Below are 13,153 nucleotides of genomic sequence, written 5' to 3'. Positions count from 1 at the left end.
ACTTCATGCTTCCTTCTGCTGACCAGCTTTTTGGAGATGCTGATTTCATTTTCCAGCAGGATTTGGCACCTGCCCACACTGCCAAAAGCACCAAAAGTTGGTTAAATGACCATGGTGTTGGTGTGCTTGACTGGCCAGCAAACTCACCAGACCTGAACCCCATAGAGAATCTATACCCCATAGACAATACCCCATAGAGATTCTATGGGGTATTGTCAAGTGGAAAATGAGAAATGAGAGACCAACAAATGCAGATGAGCTGAAGGCCACTGTCAAAGAAACCTGGACTTCCATACCACCTCAGCAGTGCCACAGACTGATCACCTCCATGCCACGCTGAATTGAGGCAGTAATTAAAGCAAAAGGAGCCCCTACCAAGTATTGAGTACATATACAGTAAATGAACATACTTTCCAGAAGGTCAGCAATTCACTAAAAATGTTTTTTTATAGGTCTTATGAGGTATTTAATTTATTGAGATAGTGATTTGGTGGGTTTTTGTTAAATGTGAGCAAAATCATCACAATTAAAAGACCCAACAGCTTAAACTACTTCAGTCTGTGTGTACTGAACTTATATAATACACGAGTTTCACTATTTGAGTTGAATTACTGAAATAAATGGACTTTTCCACGATATTCTAATTTATTGAGCTGCACCTGTATTTGGTTGTTGAATTGTTGGTCAGATAAAACAAGCAGTGTAAAGACATGACCTTTGAGAAATTATAATGGACATTTTTAACTATTTTGCCTTTATGACTGGTGGATTTGTTTTAAAGAAATAATCTATAGGTAAACTGATAATGACACCAGTCACTCACTGGGAAGCCAGCTGTTATTTGTGTCAATCAGCGGTTGATTCAGTAGTCAGCCTGTGTTTGGCTGTGAGGCGAGCGCTGGATTTCGGTCTTCCTAAATACTGTAGTGGTTGGCTTTGCTTGGCTGACAGAACACGTCGTCTTGGCCAGCCATCGTGTACCACTCAACCACAGGGAGTGCATGCGCGTGTGTCAGTGGATGAATTGGGCCAATTTTATACAGTTGCTGCTACTTTCCAGTGCAAACCAGTTGTTTATAGTGTGGTTGGGAGGAAATGCATTGAATACACTATATGTACAGTAAATGTTACACTGTATTAAACCACTGGCTCTCATCACTAATAGACATTAATACAGTGGCTCAGTAATCACTTGTCTTTTGATTTAATGGGGCCTTGGTGAGGTCTTGTCAGTGTTTTTATCACTGTTACGTTGAAAGTCAGAGGCGTACAGTACTGAAGAATCTAACTGTTTGGGGTGGTTTTCTACAGAAGCCCTGAGCATGAGCAGTTTCTCCTGATTTAGGTTTTTGCCAGTCATTTTGAGTCTGACAGGGATGCCGATTTTTCGAAAAACAGAAGTGGACAGTCAGAGCCAGAGATCAAAACTGATCATAAATGAGCTTTTAGTTTTCAAATAAATCCATGAAAAGTAGAAGCTGAAATCAGAGTCAGCAATGTAGTGAAATTTAAAACAGAATAGTTTCGCAGTACAAATCCTAATTTAATTCTAATGATTAAACAGGGGATTTGACATGAACCTTAGAAACACTTGCCTGCAGCTGACCTCTCTCTGCATGTAAACACTCAAGAGCAGTTATTCCTGTTGAATATGGTCATTGCTGTCACGCTCCAATGAATCACAGAACTGACTGTTAGTCAGATTGGGAAAACACCCTGGTAAATATCTATGCCTGTGTAATATTCCTCAGTATTGTCTTCTTTCACATGACACATCTGCTAACGGTTGTTCTACCTGTACTCTCGGGTAGTCGCAGGGGGAACTGAAACCTCCACCAATGGCTTTCCGATAAGATGTGGTATGTGCTGTGCTCCCCGCGGGAGTTGGGCGCACACGCACAAATCACACACAGGTTGGGTGCCAGTGCTAGGTGACCAAAAAGCTTTCCCAGAGGTGGTTAGCAGATGTTGACTAGTTTTTCGAGCAGCGGACTTGGATCCACGATGTATTGATCTACATGTCAGCGAAAAGCTCTGGCATTAGTTGTATTGATGAGGAGGAGGAGATGAGCTGCATCAAAGAAGAAGAGGGCGTGGGTCCGCCAAAATCAGCTTCTCCTGCATTTTCTTTGTGGTCTGTCATCACAGAGTGCTGTGCCCAAGTTTGTTTTTTTTGTTATTGTTGTTGTTTTTAACTTCAACGCAGCATGCAGGGACAGCACGTGCAACCTTGTGCTCACTCAGCGCAGATTTGTTCTTGTGCCACGCAACACATTGAATTGAATGAGTTTGATAGCAACAGCGCCCACCATGCCCTATTTGAAAGCCCCTTTACTATAATCAAAGTTGTTCTTAGTGTAAAGGGAGGGGTTACCATTCTTAATTTTGTGATTGTATAACTGCTCACTGACAGGTGACTTGTCTGAACTTGGAAGATTTTTTTTCCCCTTATTATTGTTTTGGGAATGCTATACCAAAATCCTTCATTAGACAGCTGACAGCAGTGAGATGATAGGAAGTTGGGAACAACTAACAAGGATCCCAACCAGACAAAAATGAGGGTGAGTACAGCTCCTGGTCAGCGCCTCACACCCAGACCCCCTCCATTATGGTCAACTTAACAACTTTAGCAAGAGGGCTTCATCTTGTTAGCATCACATTGAGTTTTGAACATATATATGCATGTCTGTTCTACAGTTTTCATAGATTTTCATGGATGTTGCTGTCTTCTAAAAAGATGTTGGAGAACAGAGAATGCAAACCATTGATGTAAATTTCTCTCCATGTACCCGAGACGTAACATGAGGCCCTCTCAGTGCATCAGTACTTAAATATGAAAACAGTTTTGCATGTTGGCCTCATTTCTGATGAAGTGCAGGGTCACTTCTGCAGAAAAGGGGGATGGGCGTGTACAATACAGCCACATTGTGACTAGTTGACGTGAGTGGCTTCATTCACGTTTGCAGCCTGTGACTTTCCAGTTGTGTTTTTGAATAGCCATGCTGCTAACGTAGCCTACTCTACCTTAGCACCAATTCTACCACCAGTGTGTCAGCACTGATAAAAAAAAAAACGTTTAATATCCAGTTATAATGAAAATGCATGGTGTGTGGTTATAGTGCGGAAATTGTGGCCCAAATTCAAGAGTGGATAGCAGCAAATGCTTATGCTAACAAGGTAAAAAAAAGAATCTTGTTCCCTTTCCACGTCCCGTACATGATTGGTCAATGCTGCCCCTTTGCTGGATGATGTCACCATCCGTGGCAGTGTGGTGAGGGTCAAAATAGCATAGAAGGTCCCACTCAGCTTCAGTTAGAAGTTAGAAGCTCATGTACAGTCCTGAAGAGACTTGTGAAATCCTACAATAGAGAAGCCAGTCAGCTGAGTTTGTGACAAAACCTTTTACAGTGCTGCATATTGTTGTCTCTTACTGCATATGATAATTCATACTCTGAAAGTAGAACTGAAGTGACATTCATTACAAGATGAACACTTAAAACATTTCAAAATGCACCTGCATTGTTTTGCAATTTGTCACTTGTTTTCCAGTCATGTATTTCATCGTAGAAGATTTCTTAAAAGCCCTCATGACAAGAAAACTGAACTGCAGTGGAAAATGGTATCTTACTACAGAGTTTAAACATTTCTGTTCTTTTGTCAGCTTCACATCATGTCAGACCACACTTGTCCCAGCCTGTTAGCATTTAGAGAAGAGCATGACTGGACTGAAAGTTTGAAAGTTTACTGGAAACACTAAGGGCAGTGCTACTTCCTTCTGACATCACATAAAACTACTGTCAATTTGCTGTTTTTGTGGATAAACAAACTTCATGCTTGTTAACAACGCACATGTTGAGCGCCAGTTGCTAGGCAGGAGGTAGTTAGCAGATATTAAGTATTAATGCTGGATAACGTGGTGTTCATTGTAGGAATTCCTACTGACACCGACCTAAATACCCAAACAGTTGTAACCCAGATTGACCTGCATTTTTCTCATACACATCCTTATTCTGAAAGATTCTGTGTGTGTGTGTGTGTGTGTGTGTGTGTGTGTGTGTGTGTGTGTGTGTGTGTGTGTGTGTGTGAGTAGATATAAATATATATATGTGAGCATCTACAGAAATATATATTTGACTGGGGACAGATGGGGGTGGGAAAATTGTGAATTTCCCCGCATTTCTCATAGTGAGACTGATGCCTACTCCGCCCACATCTGCCTGTCTGCTGGGTATGAAACACCACCCATGGTGTGTGCGAGTGTGTGTTCTTGTACATGCTACATAATGAGGACCAAGAAAGTATTTTTGCTACAGAGTGAGGACATTTTTATAATGTGAGGACTTTCTGTCGGTCATCGCTTACTGTTACAGCTTTTTGAGGGTTAAGATTTGGTCTTAGGGTTCAGGTTGGAATTAGGTTTAGTGTTAGGATAAGGGTTGTGGTTAGGCATTTAGCTTTAATGGTTAAGATTAGGTGCTTAGGAATGCATTATGTTAATGAGTGTCCTCACAGAGTTAAAAGTACAAATGTGTGTGTGTGTGTGTGTGTGTGTGTGTGTGTGTGTGTGTGAACCACAAAGTGTTTTCTTATTATTGCTGTCATACAGGCAGGATCACACCTTTTACTTTCTGAGCTGAACTGAACTGAACTGAACCGAGGAATGTCAAGATTTCACTGAAGTTGCACATACAGCATCATCTTTTAAAGCAGATTCGCTGTCTTCTGACAATAAAATAAGCAAAGCCAAATGTAAAAAGTTCTATAATAACATGTGATGTCACAAAGTAATAAAATCATTTGAAAACAAATGAATTTAAAAGCCTTTATTCAGATGGATCTCATAGTGGGGATTAAAAACAATACATGTTCAAAAGGTGGGTTACAGCCTGTATGCAGAATGCTGTAGTGTTTTCCTGCTGCCAGAGAACACCATTAAGCACAGAGGAAAAACTCAGGATTTGCTTCCACTGAAATAAAGAAAAGAATGGAGTTGCTGTTAAATACACAGAACCTCAACCTTCAGAGTAATTAAATAAACTGGTAATCTACTCAACTGTTGAGCTGTTTGTGGATTTTTTTTTTATTTAGTTGACTTTGAATTTTGCAGAATTTGTTTTAAGATAACTTTATTGCCATACAACAGCCAGTGTCGATGGAATTTGTTTTGGTGAGCTCACCGGCCAACACACTTAGTCATCACAAATAAACAACAAGTAACACAGATCGGCACAGTCCAATACAAACTATAAGGGCATCTACATATAGTGGTCCTAAAATGAATATACAGTACATACTGTCAGACAAAACAAAGCTTATAGTTGGTGCCGTCTCAGGTGACCCTGAGCCTTCCCTTGGTTATGCTGCTATAGGCCTAGGCTGCTAGGGGGCCCCATGATGCTCTGATCTCCTGTCCTCTATATGCCTCTATATGCCATCATTATGAGTCACCAACTGTGTGTCTCCTCTCTCCTGTAGTGTGTCTTCTCTCTCTCTCTCTCTCTCTCTCTCTCTCTCTCTCTACCTTTCTGGCACCAAAATTGAATTGAATAGTTAAAATACGAGAGAAATACAATTAGAAGCTGTGATTCTTATCAGTGACTCCAGGTTTTCAACTCAACTGTCTGTACACTGACTGTTTTCATATTTCTTTTATAATACATGTTCCTACTCTTCTTACCCTAAACGCTCCTTCAGCTGCTCCACAACTCTGCATTTTCTTGCACTTCCTCAGATGCTGCTGTAAGGCTACATAACACATGAAAGAAACATGACACCCTTCAGTGAAGAGGAAATCCTATCAGTACAGTGATGCCTTCAATATTAGTTGGTTTCTTTTTTTTTTCAAGCTTGTGGCTCAGTGGTTTTAGTGCAGTGATGCAAACAAGTACTCAAACATCTTTAAACTCCTGAAACTGTTCTGGGCTAGTTTCCACATTCAGAAATCCATTCTACAGGATCATCTGAATGAATCCTCCTATCAATTTATTTATACCAATTTATTTATTTATATCAATTCACAAACAACTAAGAAATGTTAATCACCTCCTCATGACTGTTGTATGAACACTCAGTGTTATCAATGGTAAATTTGCACAGACATTAGGTTTTAAATCTAGAATATTTGTTTGTTTTTGAATGAACAGGTTTTCTCCTCTCTTCAACTGCATGACCTCTGTGACCTGAAAGTTCTCCTGTGCCTAAAGTTTATTTTTTAATTGAGCAGCAGAAGGCAGCTCCACATCCTGCTTTCACCAAACGCCCTGCATTCACTCATCAGTTAAATTAAGTGGAAAATAAAAATGGTTTCCTTTACCATCTTTTTGCAGACCAAGCAGCAGGTCACTTCTTAATCTTAATGTGTGACCCCACCTCTGGCACCAAAGTGCACAGCTCTAATTTTCAGAAGGCCTTTGCTGAGCACATTTCTTGCATTGCATTCGTGACATTAGTCTTTCACTTGTTGCTGTTTGCCATTCAGTAAGCAGGTGTAGGGTGGAGCGGTTTCTCAGACCGGCAGTTAGTGCTCTGCCTCAACCGTCCTCCTGATATTACGTGGAGCTAAAATGTCATGTAACCAGTAGGGGAGTGAGTACTACCTATGTGTGTGCATGAGGTCAAGAGTGATATACGGGAAGAGGCCCATCGCTGTCTTTTTGTCACGCACACTGCTTGTGTGGTAACTAAAAGTGCCACTTCCATATATTAAAATATAGCAAAACCATTACTTAAAGGTAGAAATGTCTATTCTAAACTAAAGACCAGATACATTGAAAACAGCTACATTAACTGTTTTCATGTTATCATAGTTTCTCTTTTACAGCTAAATATAACATCTCACTTCCAGCCAGTTCACTGCAGAACTACAATAATACACTGCTCAAACTAATTAGGGGAACACTTAAATCACACATCATATCTTATTAAATGAAATATTCAAGTTGAACATCTTTTCTAGTGTACACTGTATATTTTGTTCAGAACAAAATGACAGAACATCGGTCAGTGGAAACCCAATTCATCAACCCATGGAGGCTGGATTCAAAATACACTGAAAATTAAAGTGAAAAATTGAATACATCCAAGTTGTGTGAATTTCATCACTACAGTTCATAATGGGTCTCAGAAGTTTGCATGGCCCCTGTGTGCCAGTATGCACTCCCAACAATGTCTGGGCATGCTCTTGATGAGATGGTGGATGGTGTCCTGGGTGATCTCCTCCTAGACCTGGATCAGGGCATCAGTGAGCTCCTGAACAGTCTGTGGTGGGCTGTGATGCCAGATGCACTGATAGATAATATCTCATAGGTTCTCAGTTGGATTTAGGTCAGGGGAATGTGAAGGCCAGTCAGTGGCATCAATGCCTTCGTCATCCAGCAACTGCCTACACACTCTGTCCACATGCGGAAAGGCATTGTCCTGCACCAGGAGGAACCCATGGCCCACTGCACCAGCATAAGGTCTGAAAGGCGCTATGAGGATTCCATCCTGCTACTGTATTTCATGGCAGTCAGGGTATCGTTGGCTATGACGTGGAGGTCTGTGCAGCCCTCCAAAGATATGCCTCCCCAGACCGTCACTGACCCACCACCAAGCCGGTCATGCTTGACGATGTTACAGGCAGCATAACGTTCACCACAGCATCCCTAGACTCTTTCAGGCCTGCCATACGTGATCAGTGTGAACCTGCTGTCATCTGTGAAAAGAACGAGGTGCAAACGAACGGTGGACTTGCCAGTTTTGGTGTTCTCTAGTGAATGCCAGTCGAGTTGCATGGTGCTCGGCTGTGAGCACAGGTTGTACTAGAGGACGTGGGGCCCTCATGCCACCCTCAGGGACTATGGTTTTGACAGTATGGTCAGAAACATGCACACTATTAGCTGCTGGAGGTCATTTTGTAGGGCTCTCACAGTGCTGGTCCTGTTCCTATCTGCACAGAAGAGCAGATACTGGCCCTGCTGCTGTCCTGGTGTAACGGATGGTCTCCTGGTATCTCCTCCATGCTCTTGAGACTGTGATGGGAGACACAGCAAATCTTCTTGGGATTGCACGTATGGATGTGCCATCTTGGAGGGAACTGGACTACCTGTACAAGGCGATAGCGACACCTTGAAGGTGCTACCTCATGCTACAAGTGGTGACAAGGACACTAGCAAAACATAAGACTTGTGAAGAATCAGTCAGGAAGGATAAGGAGAGAGCATTTGTTTGTGGCCACCACATGCAAACCCATTCCCTTTCCGGAGGTTGTCTTGCTTTTGCTTCTCCACTGCACCTGTTGTCACTTTCATTTGCAGCAAATCAGGCAAAACTGATTCACAATCGCTTGTGCTTCCTAATTGGACAGATTGATGTCCCTGAAGTCTGACTATGTGTTTTCTGTGATGATTAAGTGTAATTTTTTTGAGACGTTTGTCTTAAAATGTGAATTAGTCTTGAAGTGAGATTAAATTTCTTTGTCAGGTGAGCATTTCATTTTTGCCTGCACATTTTTTATCAAAGAAATAAAAATGACTGAATTAATCCAGACTACTTTGCCACTAAAGAGGGATGTGTTTGTGTTTTTTGTAGAATTTAAACTACAGTAGGGAAGCTGTGTGCGTACAGGGTTTCAGTCTTTAACTCCGTTTTTAAGTCCCATCATGACCTCAGCCACTAGGGAGTTGTCAGTCATCATATCAATGTGAGCATCAGTATGTCTGTATTTAATTTTAGGAAGCATGGAGAGAACTCTCAGTATCTTTATTAAATATGTAAATGTACAGAAATAATTAATCAGAAAATGTGTCAAACAAATATTGCATACTTTTGCATACTAATTTTGCATGCTATGTCCTTTTATAAGATGCAACAGTGAAGTGATGTTATGGTAAGAAACGAGGGTGAGACAGATGCAAAAGTGAGTGGTTGGATTTGCGCTGTGGATGCTGAGTAAAAGCATTCTATTGTTCAGTTATATTTGGGGACGTTTGAGAAACTGATCGAAGCAGGAGAAGCTGTGATATCCTGAGAGTTATTCACTATGAGTCAAGGCAGCCTAGTTATGTCTTTCATTTGACTCTTGCTTCTGACTTTTGTAGCTCAGGCTTTATGTTACAATTCTACACGTCCAGCTCCAGGACACAATGCTCCTCTGAAGTTATAAATGCAAGTGTGGCTCAGACCTTCAGGCTCTGTCCCCGTGACACATCACAAATCTACTGCTTGCAAGTCATTTAGGCCCGGAAGGCTCAAGAAGGCTGAGAATACTGCTGCGTGCAACGATTAGCCACCATGGCCTTTCAGGGGTGGGCGGGGTCAATCACCAGAGACCATATAGCCACACACACACACACACACACTGAAAGTGCAAACTGTCAGAGTGAAAGTTTAAAATTCAAATCTTGTCGACAATGAACACAAAAACATTCAACTGTCACTTTACTCTGCTTCATAACTGAACAGTCACGTTTACACTCGTACTTTCTCTCCTCGCCCTCTCTTCTCCACTACACCAGTGGTATTACTGTCTCTGATGTGGTCTCTCACCTCATCTTACCTTCTTTCTCTTTAACTTTTTTTCTTTGACACTGTTTCTTCTTTTCCTCTTATGTCTTTACACGCTCTCACCTTTCGTCCTCTTTGCATCTTTCCTTGCCTCTGCTTTTTTTTTTTACTTACTCAGTTCCTCCTCTCCTTGTCATTCCTTTTCTCTCTTTCCTCTACCATTTTTCATTCTTCTACTTTCTCCTTTACTCTCCTCCTATTTTCTGTCATTTCTTCTCTTATGCCCTCCCCTCAGTATACTTTCCATTTTCCTGCTCTCTTTTGCCTTTTTCTCCTTGATCCTTAATAGAAACCAGATTTTTGTAGCAGTACTTCACAGAACCATTTACGAATGTATTTAAAGTAGTGCCATTAAAGAAAGATTTTTAAATGGATCAAACATACAAACAAATGGTGCAACATAGTCAAACTGTCCTTCTAGTAAAGTGAGTTTTAAGAAATGATTCAAAGATGCTACTAACAGATTGGTATTATTTTTTGCTGTCCCGTCCAGGTGAGCAGAAGCGTTACCAGGTGGTGATCCATGGTATCGAGCCACTGCTGGAGACTCCTCTGCAGTGGCTCAGCGAACACCTCAGCCATCCCGACAATTTCCTGCACATCTGCATCATCCCTGTCCCCAGTGACTGATTCCAGACCTACCCCGCCATCGCTGTCACCGTGACAACTGATCGACCGACCAGCCTGCCCACCAGCCAGCTAGATGTCACCGGAGATGGTGGCGCTTCACAGTGGAAACTCTTAGCTAACAGACTCTTGAAGGAGATAACAAATGAACAAAAGATGTGAAGGAGGTATTTAACAAACCTCCTCTTCCATCTTATTGTCTGTTTCTACTCGTTGTACCACAACTACTGCTCCTGTTTTCATCCTCAAGTCCTATAAACAGGTTGTCTGAGGGGAAAGCATCTTTCTCTTCTGCTCCCAAATGAAGAGACATTTTTACTAGTAAAGGGATCTCTAATTTTCTTCTCTGCTGTCTTGTATCTTTACCTCCTCCTCCTCTATTTTGCTCTGAACAAGCAAACATCTCCACGGGAGGAGAGAAGGTGAACAGATCCTTCATTTTTTCTGCCCCGACTTGTCCAAGACAAAGACTGTTCTGTCGACAGGGAGACAAGTTTGTCTGGGCAGTGGTGTACCCAGTCCTGCAGAAGTTGCCTTAGTTACTACATTTGTGTATTTGTATCCTTACTGGCTTTGCAATAATGTTTGAACATAGACAGACTTACCCTGAGTTTACTTCACAGTGTGCAAACATCTCCAGAAACTCTCCTGGTAGTGGTTGGATTTCTCAAATTAACAATTTTTTTGGCTTCATTTGACAAAGTGAGCGTGAGTAAGGAGACAGCAAGCTGCTGTGGAGGTGTGAGGGCAGTGACCAGTGGTCCCAGTACACACAGGAGCTGGTCTGCACTGAGCACCTTCTCCAGTCTCTGAATCGGCATCAAGAGGAATTTCAGTTGCATACAACTTCAGTCTAACTTTAAGCAGCAGTTAATAATAAGGTGAAATTCTCTTTAACCCTTAAAACCAAACAGATAATGTCAAAATGAGGTGGTGTTTAAACTGAAGTTCTCTTTTTGACTTGTTTTGTTGTTTACTGCAGATAATAGATATGGGGTTTTCACTGGGTAATTTCGAGAGTCATCAAGCTGTTGATGAGGCAACACATTTTGTGCAGGAGTCATGGACAAGAAAACTTTTACATGTTTTCAGTAGCAGGTGTTGATTTGGCTCCACACTGTTCGACTGGGTTACTGTCATGTTCAGCTCCACCCTGGTTGTCTGCTGCTACCAAACTTAAACGAGCATCTGGTTTTGTTTCATTTTAAGAGCTTGGGTAATGAGACAGCAGGCTAGATTAGCATCAAGTCTGCAGGCTGGTTTGACTTGTCCTACATGTGCTCTCCATGCCAAATCACACAACACTGTCTGTACGGTAGCCTCGCCCCGACTGGATCACTTTGCTCCCTGTTGAGATCACAATGAATCAGTCATCATTCTTTGTTTACATTGTGCATCAGCATCTCGTCTTTATTTTGTTTTGTTTTGGTTTTTTTTACATCTGTTCACACTGAAATAAAATTGCATTAAAGCGCCCATCTGACATGTTTATCCAGAATGACTTCAAATAAAAGTGACTTCATTGAGACTTTTCACTGATTGTGAATACAAAACCTGCACATTATGTGTTTTAAATATACTTTTTACAGCACCCCTCTGAGAATAGTGAAGCCTGAATACAGTTTTTTACTCATTGTGACTTTATCTACTCAGCCAAAACACATTCCAAGTTACAGTACTTTTGGCTCAGCTGAGTGGGACAACTCTTCAGATTCTTTTATTTTTTTAGCACCATTAAGTATAAAATGTTGGCTCTTCAAGTTTTGGTCTTTTCATGAGATTACTTGCTAAGAGAAATACACCACTACCCTAATCATTTAAAGAGCATCCTTCACATGAGTTTATTCCTCCCTGGTTCAGAGGATAGTGTTGGTCTGGAGCTCTGCCAAGTAGTAGAAGTGTCTGACTGGGTTTTTGGGTTGGAACCATGAGAGGTGACGGCATCAGCTTCCCTCACCCTCCCTTTATTCAACTCATTAAAAAAAAACAATACCCTCTTTGGCTTATGTATTTCACTGCACTCAGCCTCCCTCTCTCTCTTCATCTCTCCTGGTTATTATCTGTTGGCGTTCCAGCTGCTGCGAGTGAGACCACTAAACTGGCCTGTGAGACAGGCCTCAGGCTGCTTCATCACTCTGAGCGAGCTCAGCTTCACAGAACTAAACTGCACAGTGTGCGTGCGTGATTAGTGTGTACATGATTACAGACATCGTTTATAGCCCACACAGGTCTGTGTGTGTATGAAGACATCCATTGGAATTCTGCATGTCTTTTTTTTCCCCACACACTCGTCTCTTGTCACACCACCACTCTGCTCATTTAAAGTGTGTTGTGTGTGTGTAATGTCATCATGTCAGACTTTCTCACCACTGTTGCTGCTGCCAAGCATGATGAGAAAGTGGGTTTATGGTGCTAGGTCGAGGCCTGGGGCTCAGCATGGGGTACAGTATGTGTTTGTTCACATGGGTGTTAATCTGTCTTATGACACACACTTTTATGGGGTTTACAGAGGCTGCTGTCTGACCACACCATGAGGAGAGAGAGCACAGAGAAGGCGAGGTGTTAGGATGAGATGAGTCAAATGCCAACTGTTAGTAGAGCTTCCTTTCCAACATTTTTTTTTTCCCTGAATCAAAAGTTTGCTTCTGTTTTTTCCATCTACGGGGTTAGGGTGACACGGTGGAGCAGTGGTTAGCAGCATCACCTCACAGCAAGAAGGTTCTGGATTTGAGTTTGTGTCTGCATGTGTGCCCGTGTGGATTTACTCTTCCACCCGCAGCCCAAAGACATGCAGGTTAGGTTGAATGTGAGTGGTCGTCTGTCTTTGTGTGTCAGTCTTATCACAGACTGGTGACCTGTCCAGGTGTACCTCGCCTCTCACCCCATGTCAGCTGGGATCAGCTCCAGCCTCCCATGACCCTCTACAGGATAGGTAGTATAGATTATGGATGGACGGGTGTCTGTTTTATCAGATGGAGCAGTT

At 42.0% G+C, this 13,153-nt stretch overlaps 1 protein-coding gene across 4 annotated transcripts in view; it reads left to right on the top strand.

The window, feature by feature from the left end:
• Positions 1-12,391, top strand: part of atg5 (ATG5 autophagy related 5 homolog (S. cerevisiae)) — a 31,862-nt gene extending 19,471 nt beyond the window's left edge. Inside the window, exon 8 of one of the 4 annotated variants that reach the window (XM_020615542.1) lies at positions 10,037-12,391. In XM_020615542.1, coding sequence (XP_020471198.1) covers positions 10,037-10,173 — 137 coding nt within the window. In that variant the 3' untranslated portion in view covers positions 10,174-12,391. Of the gene's footprint in view, positions 1-4,606; positions 4,694-10,036 lie in introns of those variants that run through there. The other 3 variants (XM_020615541.1, XM_020615540.1, XM_020615543.1) reach the window with 3 other exon arrangements.
• Positions 12,392-13,153: the final 762 nt, after the last annotated feature.

The sequence above is a fragment of the Monopterus albus genome, unplaced genomic scaffold, assembly GCF_001952655.1.
Source record: "Monopterus albus unplaced genomic scaffold, M_albus_1.0 scaffold166.1, whole genome shotgun sequence".
NCBI classification, from domain to species: domain Eukaryota; kingdom Metazoa; phylum Chordata; class Actinopteri; order Synbranchiformes; family Synbranchidae; genus Monopterus; species Monopterus albus.
Note: the sequence above shows the minus strand (reverse complement) of the source record. Positions and strands in the feature narration are given on the sequence as shown.